This window comes from Talpa europaea (genome assembly GCF_964194135.1).
Source record: "Talpa europaea genome assembly, chromosome: 6".
NCBI classification, from domain to species: Eukaryota; Metazoa; Chordata; class Mammalia; order Eulipotyphla; family Talpidae; genus Talpa; species Talpa europaea.
This window is the reverse complement of record NC_140072.1, coordinates 118265812-118289362: the sequence shown is the minus strand read 5'-3', so window position 1 is coordinate 118289362 and position 23551 is coordinate 118265812. Positions and strand designations below refer to the sequence as shown.

The window sequence follows — 23551 nt, the reverse complement described above, 5'->3', positions numbered from 1 at the left end:
CACAGTGTTCAGAAGAGCCAAGTAAAAACTTCAAATGGAGGGTGGCTGTAATTGAAAGGGTCCAAATAAGTATTTAAAACCACCCCTGCTGGGACTACTAAGATTTCTGCATTTCAAATTGGCATTTAATGTGTGACAAGGTGACATTGTATAAGAAATGTATTGTAAAACACTGCTGTGCAATAGGAAAATGATTGAATGTAAATATTTCAAGATGTAGACCACTGTTCAAATGTTATCATAAATCTTTGTCATTGTTTTAGGGGATAACTCCTCATGCATATATGAGCTGAATTGATAAAATTAGCTCTTATGTGGGAAATCATCAGCAGATTTCTGCCTCTGCTACCACACTGGTGTGATCTGACCACAAAAGTATCCTATTAGATCTTGGCTTTCTTTTCTAACATGGATTACTACTTAAGTGTGGAACCCTCTTTCTATGCTCCTACACCTGGCATTGCTTTGCCCTGTTTATTGAGTTGTCTGAAATGTCACTGCTATGCGATGCAAGAATGAACTGAGACAGTTTGCACTCTTCAACTCTGAAAAGGAAAGAAAAAAAATACTTGAGTTGTGAGGGTCACTTATCTCTTTGTCCCTTGCAGGTTCGGAAGGTTTACCGTGGCTGCTCTTCAGTCCAAGGTAGAACAGTATGAACGTGAAACCAATCGCCTCAAGAAAGCCCTGGAACGAAGTGATAAGTATATAGAGGAACTAGAATCTCAAATTGCACAGCTGAAAAATTCAAGTGAAGAGAAGGAAGCTCTGAATTCCATTTGCCAGAGAGCACTTTCGGCAGACGGCAAGAGCAGCAAAGGCAGTGAGGAGGCTCTGACATCAAAGAATCAAGGTGACGGTGCCAGAAAACAGCTTGGCACATCCACCTCCAGTTCTCACCTGGCAAAGCCTTCTAGCAGTTCTGCCAGGCAGGAAAGCACCAGCAAGACAGAACCAAATAGTTCTAAGAGCAAAGACCTGTATCAGAAGCGCGTGGAGATAATGTTAGATGTGCCAGATACAAGTATGGACACTTACTTGGAAAGAGAATGGAGTAATAAGCCCAGTGACTGTGTACTCTACAAGGATGAAGAACTGTATGATCTCCCAGCTCCCTGCACTCCTTTGTCCCTTAGTTGCCTTCAGCTCAGCACTCCTGAAAATAGAGAGAGCTCTGTAGTCCAAACGGGAGGTTCCAAAAAGCCCTCGAACCACCTCAGAAAATTGGTGTTTGATGATTTTTGTGATTCTCCAAGTGTTTGTAATAAAGATTCTTCAGAAGACGACAGAAGTGAAAATGAAAAGAAATCAGAACGCTTTACTTCCCCCAAAACAGGATTTTGGGATTGTTGCACCTCAAGCTATGCCCCAAGCTTGGGCTTTGAAAGTCCAGAGGGGAGCACGATAGCAAATTCTGTTGGAGAAATCACTTCAAAATTGAGTGAGAAGTCAGGCTCGTGTTCATCCAAGAGGTTGAATTCTATTCGCTCTTTCGAAATGAATCGGACCCGGACATCCAGCGAAGCGTCGATGGACGCGGCTTACCTTGACAAGATCTCGGAGCTGGATTCGATGATGTCAGAGTCCGATAACAGCAAGAGTCCTTGTAACAGCGGTTTTAAATCGGCGGACTTGGATGGGTTGTCAAAGTCGTCTCAAGGTAGTGATTTTCTTGAGGAGCCTGGTAAATTGGAAGAAAGAACTAAGCCAAACCTTTCCAAAGGGTCTCTAACTGCCGATCAGTTAGAAAATGGAAATGAATGGAAACCCAGTTCTTTTTTCCTCCTCTCCCCATCTGACCAAGAGATGAATGAGGATTTTTCACTCCATTCCAATTCTAACCCAGGGACTGAGGAAATCAAACCCCCAAGCTGTTTGTTTCAGACTGAGTTTTCTCAGGGTGTTTTGTTAAGCAGTTCACACCGGCTATTTGAAGATCAAAGGTTTGGGTCCTCTTTATTTAAGATGTCTTCAGAGATGCACAGTCTTCACAACCATCTTCAGTCTCCTTGGTCTACTGCCTTTGTGCCTGAAAAGAGAAATAAAAATGTGAATCAATCAACAAAACGAAAAATCCAGAGCAGCCTTTCCAATGCCAGCCCATCCAAAGCAACTAAAAGTTGACTCACTTTTAGAAAGTGTCACTTATGTTTCTGTCCTGAGGGGAATAGAAGTTTCAAGTTACTTTTTCACCCTCATAAAAATTCTATACAATTTGGAATTGATAATCTTTATTCAAGTGTCAAGTCACAATGGTGGATTAGCCTATACTCAGAATACTTTTGTTCATTTTCATTAGGGATCTTTTTGACCAGAAAAGGTAGGGAAAGGGCTTCTTTTTAAAGAATATTCTATGTTTCTGGTTTTGGGTATATTTTGTTCTTTTGGACTTTGATTCAACTGTTCAATACAGTGACCTTTTCATGAGCCTCAGTTGTGTTAGAACTCGAATTTCTTAAATAAAACCTGTAAGTGTTGTCTATTCACTGTTCTTAACACATTTGAGTTTTTTTTTTTTTTTTTTTTTTTTTACTTTTCTTAGGGTGGAAATTATTTTTGCCTAACCCTTTTTATTTATGTTTATTTAGTTATGGCCTAAATTTTATGTAAAGCCATGATGGAGAAATAGCACTCTAATCTTAGTCTGATGTTCTTTTACTTTTTTTAGGTTTCACGTTTGCATTTTAACGTTGTGTGTTGGCCAGTGTTTGTAAAAATGTTTTGTTGGTATGGAAGAATACATTTTCTGTATGAAAATATTTGTTTTATGTCAGGTAACTTCATTTGCTTCCCTTTTTATGTGTGTTCTAAATGGGAAGTTGAGCCCTCTTGGTTTCGGCTTTGGGTTTGGAGAAACCTGCACACGCACATTTGTTTTCCAGATACACAGGTGCAAAAGCAACTCATTGCTAAGTTCTTGATCCACTTACATCCCCGGAAGCTTTTTTTGGAGTGATAAAGTTGTCGTTTGCATGTTAATGTTCTTTGTGAAAACTCTGCATGGTGGCATTCTTGCTTGGACTGTTTTCCTTACTTATGAAAAAGAAGTTTCAGTTGGCTAATAAAATACCATTTATGTAGGACAAAATTTTTTTTTCCATGAAGAGTGTGGAGAGGGTGTTGAAAGTAGGTGAACTAAGCACAATTTTTAATTTACTCTGAAAAAGTATACTATTCTAAACATGTTTGGTATGCCTATATAGGCCTTTAAAAGTGGTTTGTATGCTAATGACTTGTTTATCTAATGTGCACTGAACATTTTACATTAATACTGTACTGTTTTACATTAATACTGCATGCTTTTCTATGTGAATTGAATAAAGGATGTCATAAGCACTGTAGTCATTGATGTTGTCTCAGATGTTGAGTTTATAAAGAATCACTAAAATGTGTCATTTTTACTTGATCTTATCAGTCAGGGGCTGACAACCTCTATAGCCCTTGGACCAGATCTGGTATGCACCTACTTTTGTGAAAGGCCTGTGAACGAAAACTTTTAGCAAGCTAAGGCTTTTACATTTTAAATAGTTTTTTAAAATCCAAATAATATTTCATAATAGAAAAATGACATGCAGTACAAATTTCAATGTTTCTAAATAAAGTTTTAGAACACAGCTGCACTCATCTGCTTATGTATTATCTATAGCTACCTTTGCAGTGCAGCGGCAGAATTGAATAGTTGTGACAGAGATTATATGGTCTATAAAGCCTAAAATATTTACTACTTGGGCTTTTTACAGAAAAATTGCTGCCCCCTGTAATAATAGACTCTGGGAATTCAATAAAAGTATAACAAATCACTTTTATGATTTGGAGAATCATGCCCTCCACTTTTAGAAGTGATAAGAGCTCTCCACTGCCCCCCAACCACGTAATATAAAGGATAATTTTTGTTTTATCATCTATATTTTCCAATAACTATTATCTTGCCTTTCTGGTATATTAAAACCAATGGATATTTTGAGAGATGTTATTTTAGCAGTGTATAAATATCTTTGACAATGTTAAGCTATACATTAGAAATTCTATCCCATGTAGAATAGAAAAAATTTTTCAGAACTAATGGTCAAAGTAAATTTGGATAAATAAAGTCCCACTTTAATTCTGTCTGAAACTCTCCTTTACCAAGAATGCGTCTGTTTTTAATCCAAGTACACACTGATCCTGTTCCATGGAAATCCATAGTCTGTAACTTGATTTACTAATACCCAATCCTCAGGAGCTTCAGGAACACTTCCATCCTCCCTAAATAGTATTTCACATATTAATCCAATCAGACCTAGTGATAGTTTTCTGCTGAGGCGAATCTGCAGAGTTTAATTTTAATCACAGGTTTGCATTCTTTAACAAATTTGTTGTGACAAATATGATCTCACATTTTAAAATATACCTGTTTGTACACTTTCTTAAAAAAAAAAAAACCAAAAACTACCTTTTAATGATACCGAATACTTTGCAAACTTCTAGCTCAATCTTTTTCAAACCCTGAGAGCCAAGAGCTACTAACCCTACTTTACCAAGAAGTGAATGGAAGATTAGGGCTCACAGAGCTGGAATGGGAGGCAACCATGTACTAGAACTGGGCTTTTGACTCCAGAGCCTGGTAAGTACTCTTCCTGTCCCCAAGCATAGAACTTCACATTTGAAGGCCAAAGGATGAATGGATTTGAAGTTTCCAAGGATTCTTTATAAAGTACTTTGGAATGTTTCTTGTCAAATAGCATTCACTACTACTACACAGTTCCTGTCTGTGTTTCTGGGTCTAACTCGGAGGGTAAGTAGAAGCTCAATTATGGGAATTAAGTGTGCCACTTTGAAGTATGAAGATTCCTATTCTGACATTTACATGAATTTCACCCCCAGGGTTAAATAGCAGAAAATAGGGGAAAAAATACACAAGTGATGAAGTAGACACATCAATTTATATCCTTGCAAAAGCGTCTTTTTTACTTCATTCTTATATGGTTAAGGGAATGTGACATCATAAGATTTTTTTTTTTTTTTTGGTTATGACCTTGAGTGTTCATTTTAAAAATTTTCATCCCATCCAAACATGACAAGCCTTTTCCCTGTTTTAATCAGTGGAAACTGATTTGTAATTTAGCAGACCATTTTGTATCAACTTTGTTTTCTTATCTCTTTGGTATCTACACTGGCTTGAAACAAAGACACCCCTGAACAAGGGGAGAATTTTGTCCTTGAACCCTATGTTTCAGGAACTTGTTTCTACATATTTGAGTGACTTTCAGTTCTTCAGTTCTAGTATTATTAGATTCCCTCGCCCCCAGCCCCATCTGTACCTGGCATGATATTTGTAGAGAACGTAAGATTAACAGCTTAACTTTATGGAGTGTGGCCTGTTAGGTTCTCCTTAAGTCTCCTAAGAAGGTCTTTTCATCCCTATTTGTGGGAGTCCTACAACAGAGTCTGCCTATCACAATGTAATCCGATCTCTTTAATAAAACTTGGCAGAGAGAAAACCTTTTAAGCAATGATCTCAGAGTGTGCAGTGAACATTTATTGCCTAATTCTCGGAACCCCACTCTGAGCGAGGAAGCGTCTATTAAGATGCAGATTCCTTTTAAGATCCCATCTGGAGCTTAGACTAGGGTGATCTTCAGTTTTGCACGATAAGGGCAGCGTAGAATACCTTGAATTGAAGCCCCACTTCTTGAAACAAGGTAGATTCCTAGGTTCGCTGTGCCTAAACTGAGAGCAGACCCTCTCTGGTAAATGTTACGCTGTTTTAAGCAAATAATTAAAAGTATGCGCCTCGTTTGTCTTAATTTGGAATTGTGAAGATCCAGTTCTCGAGGGCAAGAATTGGATTTGGCCATTTACTGAGCCTTACTGTGAGGAGGGAGGTCTTAATTGTCAGTTTTGATTCTTACGAAGTGTCCGTGTTGGGGATGACTCAGGGCGGCTTCACGGGGGTGCTACTTATACGGGGTCTTCAAGGATGAATAAGAGTTCGGTGCCGACGAGGACCCCCGCGCTGCGCTGTGTGTCAGCTCTCCTGTTCAGCCCCGGCGCCTCTTCAGCCCATGTCCCAGGAGAGGTGCTGAAGGAACTATTCTCTAACCTCAGAGATCCTTTTTGAAAAAGGTTTCCCGATTGCTCCAGTCTGAGCTTGCAAGTTTGCCTTTGCTCCGCCTTCTCTCCGAGCGTCCCCCGGGGCTCTCGGCTCGCCCTCGCCGCCTGGGCCGGCGGCCCGATGGCGAGACAGTGGCTCCCAGGGCGCTGGAAGGCTCAGAAGGTGGCAGGACTGGCTCATCATAGGTCCATTAAGCCGAAGCTTGGCGCTCCGAGGGCCGGCAGGGGCGACCTCTCCTCCCTCACTGGGGTCATCTTCGTGCTGGGGGTGGGGACGTGCGGTCTGGGCCGCCTGGCTGGCCGCCGAGCCCGCTCCCCTCCCTCTGTTTCCAGCGACCCCAACCTTCCCGGAGTCCCGCAGCCTCGCCGCTCCCCGGCCCCCCCCTCCCGTCCGCCCGGAGCCCCTGGGGTCGGGGCTCCCCCCGCGTTCTGGAGGGCGCTTTCCGCCAGTCCCACCCAGGCAGCACCCGAAGACACGGCCGGCTCTCCGGGTTCCCTTCCCCTTGATCACCGCTCGCGAAACCTGGCGAAGACGACGCGAAGCCAACAAAGAGTTTTCTTTCCACCTTAACCTTGCACACAATCCTTTAACAAATTAATTAATCCTAATGAATTAACACTTCATTTATTTAAACGCGCTACAGTCCATGAATTAAATTTTCATGCAGTGATTAAAGGCTGTTAAAATATGCATGATTTCGTTAAAATTTTATAATAAATCAGGGCAATGTGTTCCATGACAAGGCAACTATTTCCCAGCCCGTCGCAAGGGGCTTGGGCTCGCGCGGGCGGCGGCGGAGGGGCGGCTGGCGGCGCGCGGCGGGACCCGGCTCCGCGCTCCCCGGCTGCGACGCGCGGCTCCGCGCGCTGCCCCGCGCCCTCCCGACCCTCCTGGGGACCCGAGTGCTGCGCGCAGCGCTGAGCCTGCGGCGCGAGCCTCTCGGTCCTCGGACCCGCGCCGCGGAGCCCGGGAGCTCCCTCCCACCCGGGGGGGCTGCGTCGGGGCCGGGCGGCCGGCGGGCGGCTCGCGCGGGGAAGGGAAGGCGACAGAACTTCCGTCACCTCGAGTGGGGCCACGGGCGGGTGTGTCTGTTGCAGAGTTTGGGTTCTTCGCGGTTGTTTTCAAACCCGGGGGCCTGGACACCCCCTCTCCGACCAGCGCGTTCTGCCGCCGCGACGGGGCGGGGGCGGAGCGCGGGCCTCGCCGCCCCCCTGGGACCTAAACCCACCGCCGGGCTAGGGTCCGGCTCTGCCCGGGCGGCGGCGAGGCTGGTTCGGGCAGCTAGCGGGCGGGGGAGGCTGCGCCCCTTTGCAGGAGGGAGCGTCACGCCGCACCCGTGGGGTTTGCACAGGTAGGTGGGCTTGCCGGCCACAGAGCGCGCAGCGTGGAGAGAGACACGGAGCTCCACGGGCGCAGCCCTGAGCCTGAGGATGGCCGGCGGGGACGGTGCTGAGACGCCCGACAGCGGTCGCGAGGGCCTCAGCGCCTTCTGAAGAGGGGAGGGGAGAGGTGGGGGCGGCGTCCGAAACTGTCCCCCAGTGGAAGGTGCATTTTCATTAAACGGCCAGAAGAAAGAAAACTGGGTCTTCTACCGGTTATTCAAGGAAAATCCTTGCTTTTCAGGTCCCAGCCGGCGCCCAGGGCAAGAGCGGGGCTGACCGCGCGTGCAGCGGGAGCCCCCCGCGCCCCAGTGGCACGCGCCCCCCTGGCGCCGAGGCTGGGTAGCTAGCAGCGGCGGCTCCGGGCGGCACGTCGGGTCTAGGCTGGGCCCGAGGGCGGCGGAGGGCAGGGCCAGAGTCCGAGGCTGGGCGGCGTGGGGCGCCCACGCCCCGGGGACCGCGCGGGGAGGCCCGGGGACCTTGGCGGGGGCAGCAAGGAGCCCAGCCCCCCGCCACCAGAGGGCCCGGGTGAGGACGCGCGAAGAAGGGGGGCGCCGAGAGGCCGAAAGCAAACTACGCAGTCGCAGTGGGGGCCCGAGCCGGCGGGAGGGTGAGCAGCAGCCCGAGCCGCCTGGCCGGGGCTCTGCCCCCCCCCGCCCCCCACCCGCCCCCCACCCCCGCCCCCGGGCGTCTGAGCGGAGGGGGCTGACCCCGCCCGGCGCACTCCGCTTCTGGAACCTAAAACCCCCTGATTCCCCGCAAGCCCCAGCGCTGGGCCTGCTCCTCCCCCGCCGGCGCCTTTACCCCGTGGACCCCCGAGGCTGGGCTCTGGGTGTCTCCGCGCTCTGGGGGCTGCTCGAGCGGCGACACGGACCGAGCTTCAAACGGGGCACCCGCCTGGGGGCCGGTGCGCTTGGAGCGGGGCAGGAGCGGGGGTGGGGCCGGGCCGCCAGAACCCGAGGCGGCTGGGGCTGCGGGCAGAGCCGGTACCAAGTTCCGGCAAGAGCCCGGGGCCCGACCCCCCGCCCCAGCACACACCGGAACTGCTGTCACTTACATGGACATTCCCAGGGCCACACCTTGTCTCTAAGTCCCGAGCAATAACTCGGGCCCAGTCCGGGAGGTGTGTGGGGAGAGGCGGGAGCGGCGCGGGCGGGGGCTGCGGAGCCCAGACCTCACTTCCCCGCGTCCCTCTCCAAGGCGAAGGGCAGCGCCCGAGCGGGCAGCAGCTGTCAGGCGCACGCCACAGCTGTGTGTGTGCGTGTGCGTGTGTGTGTGTACGTGTGTGTGTGTGTGTTGGGGGGGTCAAAGGCGGGCAAAGTTCACTTCCAACAGTGAGGGCTCTTGCACAGCGCCCCTCTCCTGGCTCCTCTCTCCCGCCAACGCAGGTCTGCTCCCTGAGCTCAGGAGAGAGGCGCTGCCAAAGGAGGAGGAGAAAATTAATTAATGAGGGAAAGAAATGTGTCTCTGATCCAGATGATAGACTCCCCGTCCCTGGGGGCAGAAATTCCTTGGAAATCAATAGCTGTGCATTCATTATGCCCCTCTTGATAAAATGCAAAGCTCTAAGATGGGGGTGTGATGGAGGAGGGGTCTACATTGGTCATTAAACAAGGAGGAGGAGGCGGAAACCTGCCCAGGAATCTGAGCCAAGTCTCAGAGCCCATGTGGGCATCATTATCACAGGCAGGGGCCGGCTAGTTACTACGGTTGCTGAAGGGGGCAACAAAGCAGTGACATATGGGGAGGCTGGCCCAGCCCACCACCCCTTTCTTTCACTAGCCTGTGAGGAAGTGGGGCCAGGCTTGTGGAGGGCCAGCGCGCCGCCCATGTGCGCCACTCTGGGTCTCCGCTGAGGCTCAGCAGAGGTGTGCCCGCATCACTTTCCAAGCGCTGTTGCCCACGGCACCGCACCCAGTCTAATTCCTGCACCATAAACCTCTTTACCTGTAGCCGCCCCACTCTCCTAGACTGCCACCTCCTGGAGGGGAAGGACCCTATTTTATGCCTCCTTTTCTCTCCAGCGTCTTGCCCTTAGCCCAGGCTGATGCTCAGTAGCATTTGCAGAAGGGCGATAAGGTAGAAATGGAGTGAGCAATAAAATAACTGGCCTCTGAGAAAGAATAGGCCGGATCAAGATTCCTAGTTCTGCATGAGGACAACACACGTCCCAGGTCCATGCTCTAGCTCCTTTATAGAAGAAGAGGAGACGCCTTTGGGGGCCTTCCTGCTCAGCCCATGTTAACACAGCTTGTTGAACCCTCTCTGGCTTTTCCTGCTGCTCCTTGTCCTCCTATGAGGCGCAATTTTAGTCAATGACAAGTACCTTGCTGGGCACCGTCAAGGACATAGATGTGCCCTAACTGGCCTTCCAGTCCATTGGTTGAAGGCTGGGCTGGGAATTGCCGTTATCTTTCTAGTCCCAGCAAATTCTAGATATCCTGGGCAGGAATTCCAGTTGACCAAAGAGAGGTGAGCTAGAAGGGGGTTCTCAGTGGGTCAATGAACCCCCAGTGGGTTTACAGGTGCCTTCACAGATGGGGAAGATAAACCGGGGTGAGCTTTGAGGTACTCAGGGACTTGCCTTGATCTCTGAGTGTCCACCTAGCCCCAAACTTGTATTAGCTTGCGTGTGTGTCATCTTTACCCCTTCAGGGTCTCTGCCCAGCTTCCCAGAGGCCTTCCTCTGCAGGGCACTTCCTTCCCACCAGGGGAGAATGCAGGGAACCTCCCGGTAGGGTGTCAGGAAGGATTAGTTATGCCTGGACACCCGGAGCGATGACTGCCAGAGGACTCTCTTGCTCCACCCAGCGATGCCCTGCTCCCCCCTGCGATGTCCTGCTCCCCGTCCATTCCCCATAGAGATTAAGTTGCTTTTAGCACTCCCAGGGGGACCACATAATGGATGGATCCCCGCTCCTTCTTGCAACAGCTAGTGAATATCCTTCTCACTCCCCTCTCAGGCTGCAAGAGGCGGGGGCAGTAGAGAGAAAAGAAAAGAAAAAGAAAAAACCATGGTGACGCCTGTGGTCTCTTCTTGGAAATTTGAGTAGGGAGTGGATATGCTAAATACACAAGCAGGCGTTTATCCAAAGAAAAGATAAAATCCATGCAAATGCTAATTTAGGTTTATTAAAATAAGATCTACTCTTTGGGAAACACAGGCTACATTGGTGTTGGAGAGATCAGGAAGATTATTTATCTGATCTCTGCTTCCCATATACAGCCCGTTGCTGCTCTCCAGCTCTCTCATTGCAGATGTGATAACATCTGGGCTGTTATTATCACCCTTGGCAAGCGCTGAGTCCCTGGAGACTCCAGCACCTGAACTATGTGGTTCTCCCTGGAGGCTCAGATTTGCCTGCCACATTAGGGCCATATAACAGGTCGGCTAATTGATTTATTCTTCTGTTTAGGTTTTGCTTTCACAAAACCAAAAAAAAGAAAAAAAGAAAAAAAAATAGGTTAAGGCCAGACCAGAGCTTGGGGCCCATTCTTTCAAATTGGTTTGAATTAACATTTTAATAATTTTTAATAAAGTGGTTTGATCATGTCTCTTGTCCAATCGATGGATCCATCCGTCCATTCAGAGATAAGAGGTAGAGCAGCAAAACGATGACAAGGAAAAGAAAGTTCTCTTTAAAATGTCTCATTCCCTTTTTTCTCTGAAACGATTTCATTTTCCTGGAATGGGAGGGGGGGGCAGGGAGGGGAGAGAGAGAGGAAGAGAGAGAGAGAGAGAGGGAGAGAGAGAACTGAGAAGAGGAAAGAATCCCAAGAACACCCTGTTAACTCTTTTTCCTTTTGATTACCAGAAGTCTCAGATCACCCGGAGCTCGTTTGAAATGAGGGTTTGTACACGCTTAAAGGAGACAAACAATAAGAGAAACGCACAATTCCATTTCAACAGCGGTTCTCGAGTAGAAAGCACACGCTCCTTGTGGCTCCTAAGTGGCTGTCACTGTCGGTGCCTGACACAGTTATATTCACAACAACAACAACAACAACAAAGTGTGTGCAGGAAATGAAATTATATGGAAATCAATAGCGTCCGACTGCTTCAAACAAACGTCTGTCACCACGATTATTCTCCAGGAACCTATTAATAAGCCTTGCAAGAAACAGGTTCTTGCAGCAAAAGACAGCACCTTCTGCCTGTCTCTGCCGTTCTTTTCCCTGCACACAGAGGAATGCGCGGGCATCCCGCAACACTTGCACGGCCAGCTGGATGCAGGACGTGACAGCTCGTTAGGCAGCCCGGAGAGGAGATGCGCCCCAGCACAGCGCACACGCTCAGGGCCAGCCGGAGAGAATCCGGGGTAGGGGGGCGGGGTGCGGGCGGAAACCACAGTGCGGGGAGCCAGGGGGGGGCTCCCTTGTTGTATTTCTCCCCCCTAAAAGGCGCCTTCCCTCAGACAATAGCTGGCCCTTTTGATCTTTGCAGGCCCGCGCGGCGAAAGGTGAGGCGCGCAGTGCGCATGTGCGGGCAGCTACAGGTGCCTCACCTGCGCTGTCCTTGCTGGTGGTCACTCGCAGAGCGACTCCCACGCGCTGGCGGCGGCCCGGCGAGCGCGCGCGCGCGCAGACGCACGGCGCCGCGTCGAGGCGCGCGCGCCGGAGCCCGGCGGAGCCAGCTGCTGCCTGTCAGCGCCGCGGGGCCGCGAGCTCTCGCGAGAGCTCCCCGGCCCGGCCGCGAGAAGTGGGGCGCAGGTGTAAGAGGAGAGCATCCCGTCGGCGCGCCGGGCTAGAGCGCTCCGAGAAGTGGGATCGCGAGGCCGGCGCGCGGCGCGCTCAGCGGTCCGAGGCAGCGCCCGGCGGCGGAGGCAGGAGCAGCAGCGGCCCCCGGCGCGGCCGCCGCGCAGCACCCTCCGGAGAGAGGCCGGGGCAGCCGGCGGGCGCACTTTTCCCGCGGACTTTCGGGGTGTTTGTGGATTTACATGCCCAGCCGCCAGGATGATGTCCATGAACAGCAAGCAGCCGCACTTTGCCATGCATCCCACCCTCCCTGAGCACAAGTACCCGTCGCTGCACTCCAGCTCCGAGGCCATCCGGCGGGCCTGCCTGCCCACGCCGCCGGTAAGCGCCCCACGCCCGCGGCCCCGGCCCGCGCGCGCGCCCCCCTCCGCGGCTCCCCGGCGCCGCCGGGCCGGGGCCGCTGCTGCTGCTGCTGCTGCTGCTGCTGCTGCGCGCGCGCCGGCCGCGGAGCGGGGATCAGCGGCCGGGGGTGGGGAGAGGACCCCGCCGCCGGGCTCGTCTTGTCCAGGGGCGCTTCGGGTCGTGCTCCCCTCGCCCCTGCCTCCCCGCCGGGGCCGCGACTCTCGACTTCCCCGCACTTTCTCTGCCGATTCCGAGCCTCCGAAAGGGGGTCTCCGTGCGTGTAGCGCGCGTGACGCGGGTCCCCAGCTGCGAGTCACATCTTCATTTCTTCTTTCCCCCCTTTTTTCGTCTCCCACGCCTGTCCCCGGACTGTGTTCCCCTCTCTTCCCCGCATCTCCCCGCCTCCCCCCCACACTCGGCCCCTTCTCGTCGCCCCCCGTCTCGTCTCCAACGTGCCCCCCGCTCCGTGTCTCCCGGCCTGCGCCCTCCCCACCCCCGCTGTTATTTTGGTTGCTTTGTGTCTGCCCCTTGCTCCTCGTGCTTTCCGGCTTGTGTTCCGTGTCCGCGTGCGTGTCTGTATGTGTGTGTGCGTGTGTGTGTGCGCGCGTGTGGCCTTTTTGGTTTTGTGGTTTTTGGTTTGGTTTGTGTCGCCTGCAGCTGCAGAGCAACCTCTTCGCCAGCCTCGACGAAACGCTGCTGGCGCGGGCCGAGGCGCTGGCGGCCGTGGACATCGCCGTGTCCCAGGGCAAGAGCCACCCGTTCAAGCCGGACGCCACGTACCACACGATGAACAGCGTGCCCTGCACGTCCACGTCCACCGTGCCGCTGGCGCACCACCACCACCACCACCACCACCACCAGGCGCTGGAGCCCGGCGACCTGCTGGACCACATCTCCTCGCCCTCGCTCGCGCTCATGGCCGGCGCGGGGGGCGCGGGCGCGGCGGGCGGCGCCGGCGGCGCCCACGAGGGCCCGGGGGGCGGCGGCGGCCCGGGGGGCGGCGGTGGCCCCGGCGGCGGCGGCCCGGGCGGCGGCCCCGGGGGCGGCGGCGGCCCGGGGGGCGGCGGCGCCGGCCCGGGCGGCGGGCTGCTGGGCGGCTCGGCGCACCCGCACCCGCACATGCACGGCCTGGGCCACCTGTCGCACCCGGCGGCGGCGGCCGCCATGAACATGCCGTCGGGGCTGCCGCACCCCGGGCTGGTGGCGGCCGCGGCGCACCACGGCGCGGCGGCTGCAGCCGCGGCCGCGGCGGCCGGGCAGGTGGCGGCGGCGTCGGCGGCCGCGGCCGTGGTGGGCGCGGCGGGGCTGGCGTCCATCTGCGACTCGGACACGGACCCGCGCGAGCTCGAGGCGTTCGCCGAGCGCTTCAAGCAGCGGCGCATCAAGCTGGGCGTGACGCAGGCCGACGTGGGCTCGGCGCTCGCCAACCTCAAGATCCCGGGCGTGGGCTCGCTCAGCCAGAGCACCATCTGCAGGTTCGAGTCGCTCACGCTCTCGCACAACAACATGATCGCGCTCAAGCCCATCCTGCAGGCGTGGCTGGAGGAGGCCGAGGGCGCGCAGCGCGAGAAAATGAACAAGCCCGAGCTCTTCAACGGGGGCGAGAAGAAGCGCAAGCGGACTTCCATCGCCGCGCCCGAGAAGCGCTCCCTCGAGGCCTACTTCGCGGTGCAGCCGCGGCCCTCCTCCGAGAAGATCGCGGCCATCGCCGAGAAACTGGACCTCAAAAAGAACGTGGTGCGGGTGTGGTTTTGTAACCAGAGACAGAAGCAGAAGCGGATGAAATTCTCCGCCACTTACTGAGGGCGGGCGGTGCCGGGAGGGGCGGATGGGGGCGCAGAGCGGGCGCGCGGGGGCTTCCCAGGGCCCGCGCCGCGCCCCCAGCCCGCCCGCCCGCCCGCCCCCGGCGCACAGAGGCCGCCGCCTGCTCGCGTCCAGGAGGCCTCCCGCGCCCGCCTGCGTGCCTCTCTTCGCCCTGCCCCTGCTGCCCCCAGCCTGGAAGACAGGGGTGCTGGGTGTGGACGCCGGAGAAGCAGGGGTGGAGGCGTTTGGGTGAGCAGGGAGTCGGGGAAGGAAAGTAGGCACCAGAGCAGGGGTTTGGAGGAGCAGGATGGTCCTGGGGGGTAGGGTGGGGGGAAGCTCGGGAAGGGTATGGGAATGGACTGTTTTTGACCAGAGACACTTACAAAAATCTCCTGGGGACCAAGGAACTATATAAAAAACAAATGTACCAACCACCACTAAAAAAAAAAAAATTAAAAACTAAAAAAAAAAAAGAAAGAAAAAAGAAAAAGAAAGGTAAAGACCAACTAAAACAAAACAGAACAAAAGCAAAGGAAAAAAAATGCTTTAGAAATTTAACTCCGGGGAGCCGCATCCTGCAGCTTCATTTCCCCCAAAGGAAGAGAGAAAGCGCCACCATCCTTACCCCCGCCCCAGCCACACGTGCGGACTGAGTCAAAATAAGAAAACCAAAATTCTGGGTAGGGAGCTAGTTGTTGGTTTAATTTCCCCCTAAGTCTCACCTCCACCCTATCCATGTCCTCTTTAACTTAGGTCACCCCTGCAAGGAGACTCTGACGGCTGTTCCCCGGGGCTAGAAAGTGAGTCAGGCCGCAGCTGGGGGGGAGATGGTTGTGCCTGCTGGTCTAGCTGGAGTCCCAGTTTCCCCTGTGGCCCTGCCGCTGCTCCTGTGACCTGGGCATGGTGCAGGTGCACGTTTTCAGGACGAGACAGGCACAGTCTGCAAGTTGACTAAAAGGCAGAATTAAGGGGCTCTGTAATAAATATTTTATTCTGGGAAACTAAAAATTTTAACAAGGTCCCCCCCCCCTTTACATGTTTTGCTCTTATATCAAAAATCTCCAAAACAGACCATTCAAATGAGCTTTGTTCCCCACTCACAACTTGCTTGCCCAATTCATTTACTTTACTTTTTCTGAATATGGTTTGAATTTGGTACTGAATTTTTTTCCCTAACGATTCAAATAGACACACGGGGTGGAAGATACGAGGGGAGAGACTCTCCTGTCTTCTCCGCAGACAAACCCATCTAGTTCTTCCAGGTCTCCTTTCCTTCTCTCTTGGAGAATAGGAAATCGCTGAAATACTGAAGAGTTTCAGCTTTCAACGGGAGCAGGACTTGACTGTGAGCAAATCAACTAATGTCCAGAGGAGAGGAAGACAGATTTAAAACCCTCTGTTTCAAAAGCCTCTGCATGTTGGGGATGGGGGGTGGGGGAGGGAAGCAGGACAACCGCGTTTCATTATTATAATTATTATTCAAAACTACTTTATTGCTGGGGATAAATGTTGGGTAGCAAGAACTTTAATTTGCACTACCAGTCTCCCAAATAGAAAATCATGTATAGTATTTCATAGTAATTATCAAGGTACTTTATGAACTGCTGATGGAGAAATGAAGACCAGACAGCTGAAGGTGGTTAGGTAAAATGCCTGCTTTGTGCACAAGATACTCTTGAGCTCATGTGAAGATGGTTTGTGACCATTCTTTAATCATTAAAAAAAAACGAAAAAAGGACAAATGAGAAAAAAAACCCTGCTATTTTACAAGACTGAAATAAACCATGCATGATCTGAAAGGTGCAGAAAGAAACACAATTAGGACTCACTCTGGTTAGACATTATTTATTTAATTATGTTGTATATCATTGTTTGCAGGGCAAACATTCTATGCATTTGAAACTGAGCACTAAACTGGGCTAGCTTTCTGATAGACGGTTTTGTGGATAGTGTGATTTCACAGTCGACTGCCTGTTTTCACCGAAAACACAACATTCTTGTCATATTCTTGTATTTAGAAGAAAAGGAAAACAAGGAAGATTATTGTAAATATTTTCTTTCATGCACACACTCACATAGTGGTTGCAAACTGCCAGCGTTAATCCTGAAATGTCCCACGGATTGATCTATCTGTCCATGTATGTCTGCTGAGCTTTCTCCTTGGTTATGTCTTTGCTCTATTACCTCCCCCCCTCCCACTTCTAGCAGAACCATTTCTGTGCGCCAGAATACAACCGGGGGATGTGTCCCAGTACACTTACAAATAAAACATAACTGAAAGAAGAACAGTTTTATGATTTGGGTGCATTTTTGTGTTTATACTGGGCCAAGTCCTGGTAGAGTCGTTTAACAAACGAGACTCACTTCAACCAAAAATACAGGGAAGGGAGAGGATGTTGCAAGGGGGTGAGAAGAGGGGAGAGGGTGAGAATGATGTATTTTTCTGCTGAATCAGAATTCACTTTCAGATAACATGTGAAAAGCGGTGCTCTGAATAAAATGAATTCTATATTAGTTGCCTGTGTTGATCAAAGTTTCTTTTCCTTTCTTTTCTTTTTTTTTTTTAACTGCAGAAACTCTTAAACCATAGCCCTTGCCTCACTGTGGTAGAAGGTAATAAGTAACCAGGCATCCCCAAAATATTTGAATGGAGGTTCAGGGTTCAGAGCAGAGGCATTTGCAGGTTTATATATGTTGTTGGAACTGAAGACATTTCTAACAAATGTTGTACCTAAATCACTTCGCTTTGGAGGTTAGTAAATATTAAAAAAAAAAAATCACTGATTTGTCCGGCATCATGTCAAATGCCTCTGTTCATTTGGAACATGTAGTGTGCGACCTACTGCTGCAGAAGGGGCCTGAGATTCACTAATACTTGGTGGCCTAGGACTAGATCAGATGCCAAATGTACAAAGTTTGTTAATAGCTGGGATTATATATTCTGAAATCATCCTATTTTAGCCAAATCTTTTTAATTTCACCGGCAGATCTGTGAAACAAAACGCTTGATGTTCAAAAAACAAATAGTACATTTAAAAAGCTGTAATTTTAAACAGTTGTTCATGTTAAAAATAAGCACTAGAGGTATTTTTAAAAATAGATCTCTTCCATTGAAATTGATTTGTTTCTGTTGTTACTGACTTGAAATGTCATCAAAGTTTTTAATAAAATGCATTTGTAAAAAGACATGTTATTTTATAGAAAAGTATGACCGGATTTCATTGTTGGAGAACCAGAAAATGAACAAATGAAAAGATTTACAGAGGCTTTTTTTTTTTTTAATCTGCCCCAAACGGAAATGTTGCAGGCAAATACATTTGTATTATAGAATGACCAATGTATGTAATATGAACTTAAGCATTTGTTTTGTATTAAGTAAATTCCTTACCAAATAAAAAAGAAGACAATATTATGGTAATAAAACAGATTATGAAAATACATGCTTTGCAGAGTTTCCTATTTTATGCAGTAGGAAACTATGCAAAACGAAATAGTCTTTGCTATCTGGTGAATGAATCTGTGTAAGGCCGCCGGGACGAATAATAAGACTATACTAAGGCATTTAACTGTCAGTTCACGAAGAAACAAACTAACAAACGTCCTCCTGAAGAGAGTGTAAAGCTTTGCCACTCAGCGGTTGACTTTTCAAAGTTTTCAGGTTCGGAAGAGCAGAACTTCACTCTAAGCGGCACCACTCACTGGGTGTGAAAAAGTACGTGTGCCTGTGATTCTTTTTCAAGAATAACTGCATAGTAAGTTTGAGAAGTGTGAAATTGTGCTTCACTTGTATTTCAACTTCTTAGGAAACTCGGGCGGCGATGAAATAGGGAAGCCAAAAGAAAAATAAGCATGAAACACACCTGCCATATTTATATATTTATGCCATCCATTCGTCCTACATTTTCTCTTTTCCTCCTCAGTCCTAGCCCCGGGCCCTGCGACTTCTATAGGTTAAAAAAAAAAAAAAAAAAAGATGTCCTCAAGACACACCTATCTTCTTCTGGATAGATTTTTGTTTGTTTGTTTCATGCGTGTTCTAAAATTGCTCTCAATTTCGATTACACTCATAAATAAACCGTAGGCACCCACTGCCATGATTGCATCGATTTTTACTTTCTTGTGATACTACCACTTGGTTCCAACACGTGGCCACGCGAGAGAGCACTGGGCACCTTGGGCCCAGAACTCACTCGACCAGCTCCAGCCCTCCATCCCCAGCCCTGTCGCCTGGCCTGGGCCTCTCCCCCCACCCCTCCCCGCCAACCCTGCGCGACGCACCCCTGCTCCACCTTCCACGTGGAGGGGCTTTCGCAGAGCAGTCCGAGCTGCTGGAATGGTGTGGCTTCTGCCCCTGGCCTTGCGCACCCCACGCCACGGCGCTGGTGGCCAGCAGGTGGATAAAGGCGATGCGCACAATTGCTGTCTGGTGCGGTTCTGCTCCACGGTGCTGGGGCCGCCATGGCCCTAGTCCCCCTGTGAGAGCCACGCAGTCCTTGCGGACGGTTTCAGAGGAGACCGTGAGCTTAATTGATTTTTTAAAAAATAGCCGAATTTTAATTCTCACGGGGCGCCTCTTTTCCACCTGCGAGATAAGTCTTGTCGCCATAATTACGTTATTTAATATTTGATCAAACCTCCGCGCCCCCGCGGCCGGCGGTGCCGGGCGGCTCTCACCCTCCCGGGCAGCCGGCGAGTGGCGCGGCCGGGCCGGGCCGGGCACGTGCGTCGGGGGCGCGCAGCTCCCCGCTCGGGCCGGCCTGCGCCTTGAATAATTCATGGTCTGAGAGCTCTGGAAATTAATAAAACGGATGATAACAAGAAGCTAATTAAAAACTTTCTTAATTGTTGTCAAGTCAGCTGGACGGGGGACGGGCCGACCTCCGGCTCCCCCTCCCGGAAATCTGGGCGCTCCCCTGGGCGGGGCGCAGGCCCGGGAGGGCCTCGTAACTTGAGCCGCCGGCGCACCCCAGCCTCGGGACGTTATTTCGGAGGCGGCCTCGCGGGGCTGCTCCGGCTGCCCGCCGGCCATATGCAGCTCGCCGGGCTCCGCGGCGGGACTTCGGGCCGAGCGGCTTGGCGGGTGTCGTTTCAAACCACTGGCGGAGCTGATTGGATCAGATCTGCAGCCAGGAGGGGACCGCCCTCCCCCGACCACGCGGGGCTCTCGCTCTCCCGCGGAGACACCCCCGAAACCAGCGAGCGGGGACCCCCAGCGCCCGGACCGTGCGCGACGCGGCCGAGGACCCCGCGGTGCCGGGTCTGCACCTCTGCGCCCCGGGCCGGGAGACGCTTGGCCGAGGCTTCCCGCGGCCCGAGGCCGCAGCTCCTTTCGGACGGCGGGATAGACGCGGCCGGCGGCCCCGGGCCCGAGGGGGCCGCGCCGCGGAAGCCGGGAGCGGGTCAAGGTCCTGGGGCCGCAGCACCCCGCGCGCGCGTGCACAGGGTGGGGCGGCCGGGCGCACCGCGGGGAGCGCGAGGCGGGAGGGGCGCGCACGGAGCGCGCGGGGTCCGCACATGCGCAGCGAGCGCCGCGGCCCCTCCGAGCGGCCGGGCTGAGCCCCGCAGCCGGGGACCAGACGCCCCCCGAGGTCCGCTCGCACCCCGCCAGGGCCCTTGAGCGCAGGGACTACCAGTATCGCGCAGTGGTTAAAAATACTCCACTCCCCAGTGGGAGTAAGTCAAGAGACGCCTAGAACACCACAAAACTTTCAAAACGGGTCTACATTTTGGGGGAAAGGAATTTGGAGCAAAAAGAGCTTGGCTTTTGTTTTGCAGTCGAGGGGCGCACCGCCAAAGCGCTTCCACGAACTTGACCTTATCAGGCAAAGATTCTACCAGGGCAGGAGCAAGTGCGCCCGCTGGGTTCTCCTCCCGGGCAATCCAGGGGAACCTCGGATCGCAAATCGGAGGTTGAAAAACTCGGGTCCGAGCGGAACCCGTAAATCACAAGTCGCGGCACCAGCATCCCGCCCCAGCGGCCCGGCCGGGGCCCCGCGAGCGCCCGCCCCGCCGCCCCCCCTTCCCAGGCGCGCGGGCGCTCGGGGCTAGGTTGCGTCTCTGGGATTTTGAAAGGGGAGATTGGAACGGGAGAAGGGAAACGGAAGGGACGGAAGGGCTGAGGGAAAGCCTCGAGGGACGGGTGGCAAGAGGATTGATGGAGGAGGAAGAGAGACTCAGAGAGAGACTCCTTTGCACTGATTAGGCAACGCGAATTACAAACCAAAGTTGGGGACTCTGACGCCTGGCTTCAGTGTCGCATAATGTATACAAACTTTGGTACGTGTGGATCAGAATAAAACAAAGTGTTGACAATTTCCAGCCTTGGAAATTCACTTACATCCGTCTAGTCCCCCCTCCCCACCCCCGCCAAGTGTTGACAATAAACATTTAATGAAGGCAGGGACCTGGCTGTCTCCAGTCAGTGTCAGAATCCTTTAAGCAGACCATTAGCACGGCTCCTTCCACTTCAAACATCGCGCGCTACAGTCTAACATAAACAACAACAACGTGTAAGACAAATAATACGTTTCTAAGAATATCTTAAGTGGTCTGCAGTGGTTCTGATACCTCCTTAACTTACCAACAGAAACTAACTCATTGTAGATTACTCGCGCTTAACAATGTTAAATACAGTTAATGCAATATTAATCGCCCTTTGGTGATATAAAATGCAATATTTTCAGGCAGCTATCGAGCTTTTCTAGAGGAAGAGCTGATGAAAAGAGTCACAGCTGAATAGTGGAGAGAAAAAAGCCCGGTATTTATTGCTTTTGTTTGGCTTTTGGCTACAGAGACAGGAACCTTCTAATGGGGTAAGGACATTTATTTTATCTGCAATCTATTGCTGCGAGAGCAGGGGCGGCAGATGGGGCTGGTGCGATGTTCACAGTGTAATTTAGAGCAAATCCTAATAACTAATAATGATTTATGTTAATTTTGATCACTTATGCGACTTTACGGGAGCGCTGTGATGAAGGAAAGAGACAGAGAAGCAGAATGTGACAAGGCGCTTTGAGGCTGAGATTGGAGCTCAACTGTCCCGCTTTAAATGTGTTTTATGAGTTAGCCATGGAAATACAGGCATTTAAAAAAGCAGGTAGGAGCCTTTGGACTCTGGGCAGAGGTAACTCCTGAAGGCTTGCATTTCTGCTGAAAATGTACCTAAGGAAGACGGATTGTGATGGTTTTAAGTGGGAGACTTTCACCCCACTTTAAAAATAACAGAGGTGCTTCAATTGTTTCATTTGCTTATATTCAACCACCGAGTTGTGTGTGTGTGTGTGTGTGTGTGAGAGAGAGAGAGAGAGAGAGAGAGAGAGAGAGAGAGAGAGAGAGAGAGAGTGCGAGAGCGCTTCTGTGCGTCTGCATGTGTAGGGGGAATCAAGTGTGCGCCAGGCATCAGCGCGCCCTGTGGTCTTCTCTCCAAAGTGTAATCAGAGTCCGAGATTAGAAACAAGCTTTAGAGCCTGTGAGCAAGATCTTGTTCTTCTTGCCCTATGTAAAAGTTTTATTACTGGCTGCTTAATCAAGCTGCCATTTCTTAGTCTTCACTTCCCTTCTGATATTTGTTTGCTTAGAATCAACTTAGGGAAAGCTTTGCCACCTCTCTCTTCCCGTCCATCACCGCCCCCAAGGGATTCTAGAGCTTTTAAACTTAAAAGTGCTTCCTCTCCAGATCCCCCTGGTAACGTGGCATGGGTTCAGAACCCCAGGGGCTGCCAACGGGACCTAGTTCTGCATAGAAACGGGCGGTTCTCGGCTGCCACGCAGTGCACTGCAGAGGGTCGGAGCGATTTTGAAAGGGAGGGTGCGCCTTGCTCGTGGCAATTTACTTTTTTCGGTTACCTTTTGCGCGTTTTAACGCCTCGAGGCTATAGTTTGAAAGTAAAGCAGCATCAAAGCATCTCCTTATTAGCTCTGTATTTGAGAAATCCGAAGATGAAACTACCTAAAAGGTTTAATAGGGCGTAACAGCATTTATTTGCCAAGCAAACAGTCAGAATACAGTTCAAAAGAGGTACAGTGGTTTATCAGCAGGAGGCTGAAAAAAGAACGTTGGGCTCAGAGAATTTCAAGCCTCAGTTAAGATGTTAACGGGAATTAAATAAACTTCAAATGGAATGTCTGCTTTGATTTCGAATACCATCTCTCTCACAATTTATACAAATAGCCATCGTACTTGTATATTTCTAGATAGCATAACACATATGCATATATGTGCATCCAGAGGCTTTCCCCACCTTTCAGAGTTTTTAAGACTTTTTGTTTGTAAACTTGCACATTTTGTACAGCAAGAGTTAACTCTCCAGGGATTTGATCTGCAACTATATCTTTAATCATGTTTTAAAATTAATATTTTCATTGTTTCCTTTCTGTTTCTTATTTTAAGCCTATAGATGTTAAAATACCTGTAATTTATCCTACTCGGGCAAAACATCAAGCTCCATGATCCAGAGCAGTTTCTTGAATGGTATGCTGTATTTTGTTTTTGCATTTGGATCATCTCTCGCAGTAACTGTACTGTTATTGCACTGTTAGTGTTCTCAGTATAAAGAGGACTTTAAACAAAATAAATCTTTAAACAAAATAAATCCAGGCAGCTGACGTTGCCTGTTTACTGATAATACTCAGGAGCTGGTGCGTGTTTGTGAGCTTGAAGCTGTGTCTCCACGTGCATATCCATCTACAAACAGATGTAAGCACATTTTTTACTGTTGTTGTTAAATGTAAGTCTTTATTTCTAAACTCTATTCTAGTTCAGTCCCAGTGTTTCCGCACCAGAAGCAACTCCCTTAAAATTGAAGAGTGGTGCATTATTGAAACTCTCTATCAAATAGCTCTGGGGTGCAGCCTTTCTGAAATCGCAGGCTCTCGATGAGGTCTGACTGTCTGACTGCACATAAGCCCCTAATATGTTAATGGCCGTAGGGGATGCCTAAGGTACTATCTCAAGCTGCTTCGCACACCATATGTCAGGCCGTTAGCCACATGGATCTATTAATCAAAAAGAGCTGGAGAGGGTCTTCGAAAAGGGGAGAATGGGAGCAGAGGGGGAGGGGAAATAGAAAGAGAAAGCATTTTAAACCCCCTACCATTCCATTTCTTTCATAAAAAAAGTGTAAAAAAATCACTGAAGACAACTCAACCAAATCCAGATTTCCTTTCTGTCAAGTTAAAG

At 50.8% G+C, this 23551-nt stretch overlaps 2 protein-coding genes across 2 annotated transcripts in view; both read left to right on the top strand.

Moving 5' to 3' along the window:
• OBI1 (ORC ubiquitin ligase 1) overlaps positions 1-2124 on the top strand; it is a gene marked incomplete at its 3' end in the record, with an annotated part of 39924 nt that extends 37800 nt beyond the window's left edge. The window contains exon 6 of the mRNA XM_084235595.1: positions 609-2124. Within this exon, the coding sequence (XP_084091721.1) occupies positions 609-2124 (1516 nt within the window). The remainder of the gene's footprint in view (positions 1-608) is intronic.
• Positions 2125-12426: 10302 nt separating this feature from the next.
• Positions 12427-14962, top strand: POU4F1 (POU class 4 homeobox 1; the record flags this gene model as incomplete). Its single annotated transcript, XM_084235155.1, has 2 exons — positions 12427-12549; positions 13228-14962. The coding sequence occupies 2 exons, from the start codon at positions 12427-12429 to the stop codon at positions 14371-14373; spliced, it is 1269 nt and encodes a 422-aa protein (XP_084091281.1). The 3' UTR covers positions 14374-14962.
• Between the last annotated feature and the right edge of the window lie 8589 nt (positions 14963-23551).